The 3,034-nt window shown below is 42.4% G+C and overlaps 1 protein-coding gene across 1 annotated transcript in view; it reads left to right on the top strand.

The window, feature by feature from the left end:
* Positions 1–1,050, top strand: part of LOC105539789 (zinc finger protein 816-like) — a 21,437-nt gene extending 20,387 nt beyond the window's left edge. The window contains exons 6-7 of the mRNA XM_011980218.1: positions 43–510; positions 679–1,050. Of these exons, the coding sequence (XP_011835608.1) occupies positions 43–510; positions 679–1,050 (840 nt within the window). The remainder of the gene's footprint in view (positions 1–42; positions 511–678) is intronic.
* The last annotated feature ends 1,984 nt before the right edge of the window (positions 1,051–3,034 follow it).

Consider the following 3,034-nt stretch of genomic DNA (forward strand, 5'->3'; position numbering starts at 1 on the left):
GGCAAGACCTTTGGTCGACATTCAGCCCTTGTAATTCATAAGGCAACTCATACCGGAGAGAAACCTTACAAGTGTAATGAGTGTGGCAAGACCTTCTGTCAGAAGACATCCCTTCAGTGCCATCATAGACTTCACACTGGAGAGAAAGCTTACAAATGTGAAGAATGTGGCAAGGTTTACATTCGCAGATCACACCTTGAAAGACATAGGAGAATTCATACTGGAGAGAAACCATACAAATGTAAGATTTGTGACAAGGTTTTCCGGAGTGATTCATACCTTGCAGTACATCACAGAGTTCATACTGGAGAGAAACCGTACAAGTGTAATAAATGTGGCAGGAGTTTCAGTCGGAAGTCATCCCTTCAATACCATCATACACTTCATACTGGAGAGAAACCTTACACATGTAATGAATGTGGCAAGGTTTTTAGTAGAAGAGAAAACCTTGCACGTCATCATAGACTTCATACTGGAGAGAAACCTTACAAATGTAAAGAATGTGACAGAGTTTTCAGTCGCAAATCACACCTTGAAAGACATAGGAGAATTCACACTGGTGAGAAACCATACAAATGTAAGGTTTGTGACAAGGCTTTCCGGAGTGATTCATACCTTGCAAACCATATGAGAGTTCATACTGGAGAGAAACCTTACAAGTGTAATAAATGTGGGAAGGTTTTTAATCAAAAAGCACACCTTGCACAACATCAGAGAGTTCATACTGGAGAGAAACCTTACAAGTGTAATGAATGTGGCAAGGCTTTTAATCAAAAAACAAGCCTTGCACAACATCAGAGAGTTCATACTGGAGAGAAACCTTACAAGTGTAATGAATGTGGCAAGGTTTTTAATCAAAAAACAAACCTTGCAAAACATCAGATAGTTCATACTGGCGAGAAACCTTACAAGTGTAATGAATGTGGCAAAGCCTTTACTAGGCAGTCAACACTTATTCACCACCAAGCTATCCATGGTGTAGGGAAACTTTACAAATATAATGATTCTCACAAAGTCCTCAATAATGCTACAGTCATTGCAAATCATTAGAGAATCCATAGTGAAGTGAGATCTACACATGTAATAAATGTGGCAAATTTTTCAGACATCGTTCATAACTTGTAGTTCATCAGCGAATCCATGATGTAGACATCAGAGAATCCATACTGGACAGAAATCTTACCAACGTCATAAGGGTGGCAAGGTCTTCAGTCTGTGGTCATTCCATGCAGAACATCAGAAAATTCATTTTTGAGACAATTACTCCAAATAAAATGAACATAAACAATCATAAAGCTTTAATTGACATTAGAGTCAATTCAACTTTGACTTGAGTTTGAGTTGACTTAACATTGAGTTCAAGCATTAATTGACATAAAAAGTGTTAATGTTAAGAAGAATGGGCCAGGCGTAGTGGCTCATGCCTGTTATCCTAGCACTTTGGGAGACCAAGGCAGGTAGATCACTTGAGGTCAGCAGTTTGAGACCAGCCTGGCCAATAGACTTGAGCCACTTTACCCAGCCTGTTTTTTATGTTTATCTTTATCTTTTGAGGTGGAATCTTGCTCTTATCCCCCAGGCTGTAATGCAATGACATGATCTCGGCTCACTGGAACCTCCTCCTCCTGCATTCAAGCAATTCTCCTGCCTCAGCCTCCTGGGTATCTGTGAATAGTGATGCATGCCACCACACCACGCTAATTTTTGTATTTTTATGTATTGATTTTTTATTTTATTTTATTTTTTTGTTTGGAGATGGAGTCTTGCTCTTGTTACCCAGGCTGGAGTGCAGTGGTGTGATCTCAGCTCATTGCAATTTTTGCCTCTTGGGTTCAAGCAATTCTCCTACCTCAGCCTCCTGAGTAGCTAGAATTACAGGTGACTGCCACCATGCCTGGCTAATTTTTGTATTTTTAGTAGAGAGGGGGTTTCTCCATGTTGGTCAGGCTGGTCTTGAACTCCTAACCTCAGTTGATCCACCTGCCTCATCCTCCCAAAGTGGTGGAATTACAGGCATGAGCCACTGCAACTGGCCCTTTTAAAATTTTATTTATTTATTTTTGAGCCTATTTTGCAGCCTTTACAAAAATCAGGGTTTTCCCACAAGATCATGAAGATTTTCACATAAGGGACCTCTGACCATTTGTGTTGGCGTTGGCAGTAAAGGTCAAGCAGGAATATGGTAATAACACTCATGTTCCCCACCTTTGGCCACGTTCCTGCCTTTCCAGTTTATATTTTGACCAAACCCAGCTACTCGCGAGGCTGAGGCAAGAGAATCACTTGAACCCAGGAGGCGGAAGTTGCAGTGAGCCAAGATCGCACCATTGCATTCCCGCCTGGGAGCAAAGAAAGAAACTTAGTCTGAAAAAAAGAAAAAGTCAAGCCCCTTCTCCTCTCTCCGTCATCATAGTGTGTGCTTGATTTCGCTTCTTGCCATGTCTTCTCACAAGACTTTCAGAATTAGGTGAGTCTTGGCCAAGAAACAAAAGCAAAATTGTTCTATTCCCCAGTGGATTCGCATAAAAACTGCTAATAAGGTCACAGTCACGTTACCATATCAAGCTGAAAATGTCATCCCTATCTGAAGAGTTGGACATGTTTTATCGGGAATATATTTTTTAATCTCTGAATCTGTTATGAGTGCATTGGTTGGCTGGATTTGGTAATATGTGAAACATTTTATTAAAAAAAAGTCAGGCGCGGTGACTCATGCCTGTAATCCTAGCACTTTGGGAGGCTGGGGCAGGTGGATCCCAAGGTCAGGAGATCGAGACCATCCTGGCGAACACGGTGAAACCCCCTCTCTACTAAAAACGCAAAAAATTAGCCGGTCGTGGCGGTGGTCGCCTGTAGTCCCAGCTATTCAAGAGGCTGAGGCAGGAGAATGGCGTGAGCCCGGGAGGCGGAGCTTGCAGTGAGCTGAGATCCGGCCACTGCACTCCAGCCTGGGCGACAGAGCGAGACTCCGTCTCAAACAAAGAAGGAAATAAACATCCCGACGCACCCAAATTCCTGGTGTGGCTGGACTGGG

The sequence above is a fragment of the Mandrillus leucophaeus genome, unplaced genomic scaffold (assembly GCF_000951045.1).
Source record: "Mandrillus leucophaeus isolate KB7577 unplaced genomic scaffold, Mleu.le_1.0 Scaffold104, whole genome shotgun sequence".
NCBI lineage: Eukaryota > Metazoa > Chordata > Mammalia > Primates > Cercopithecidae > Mandrillus > Mandrillus leucophaeus.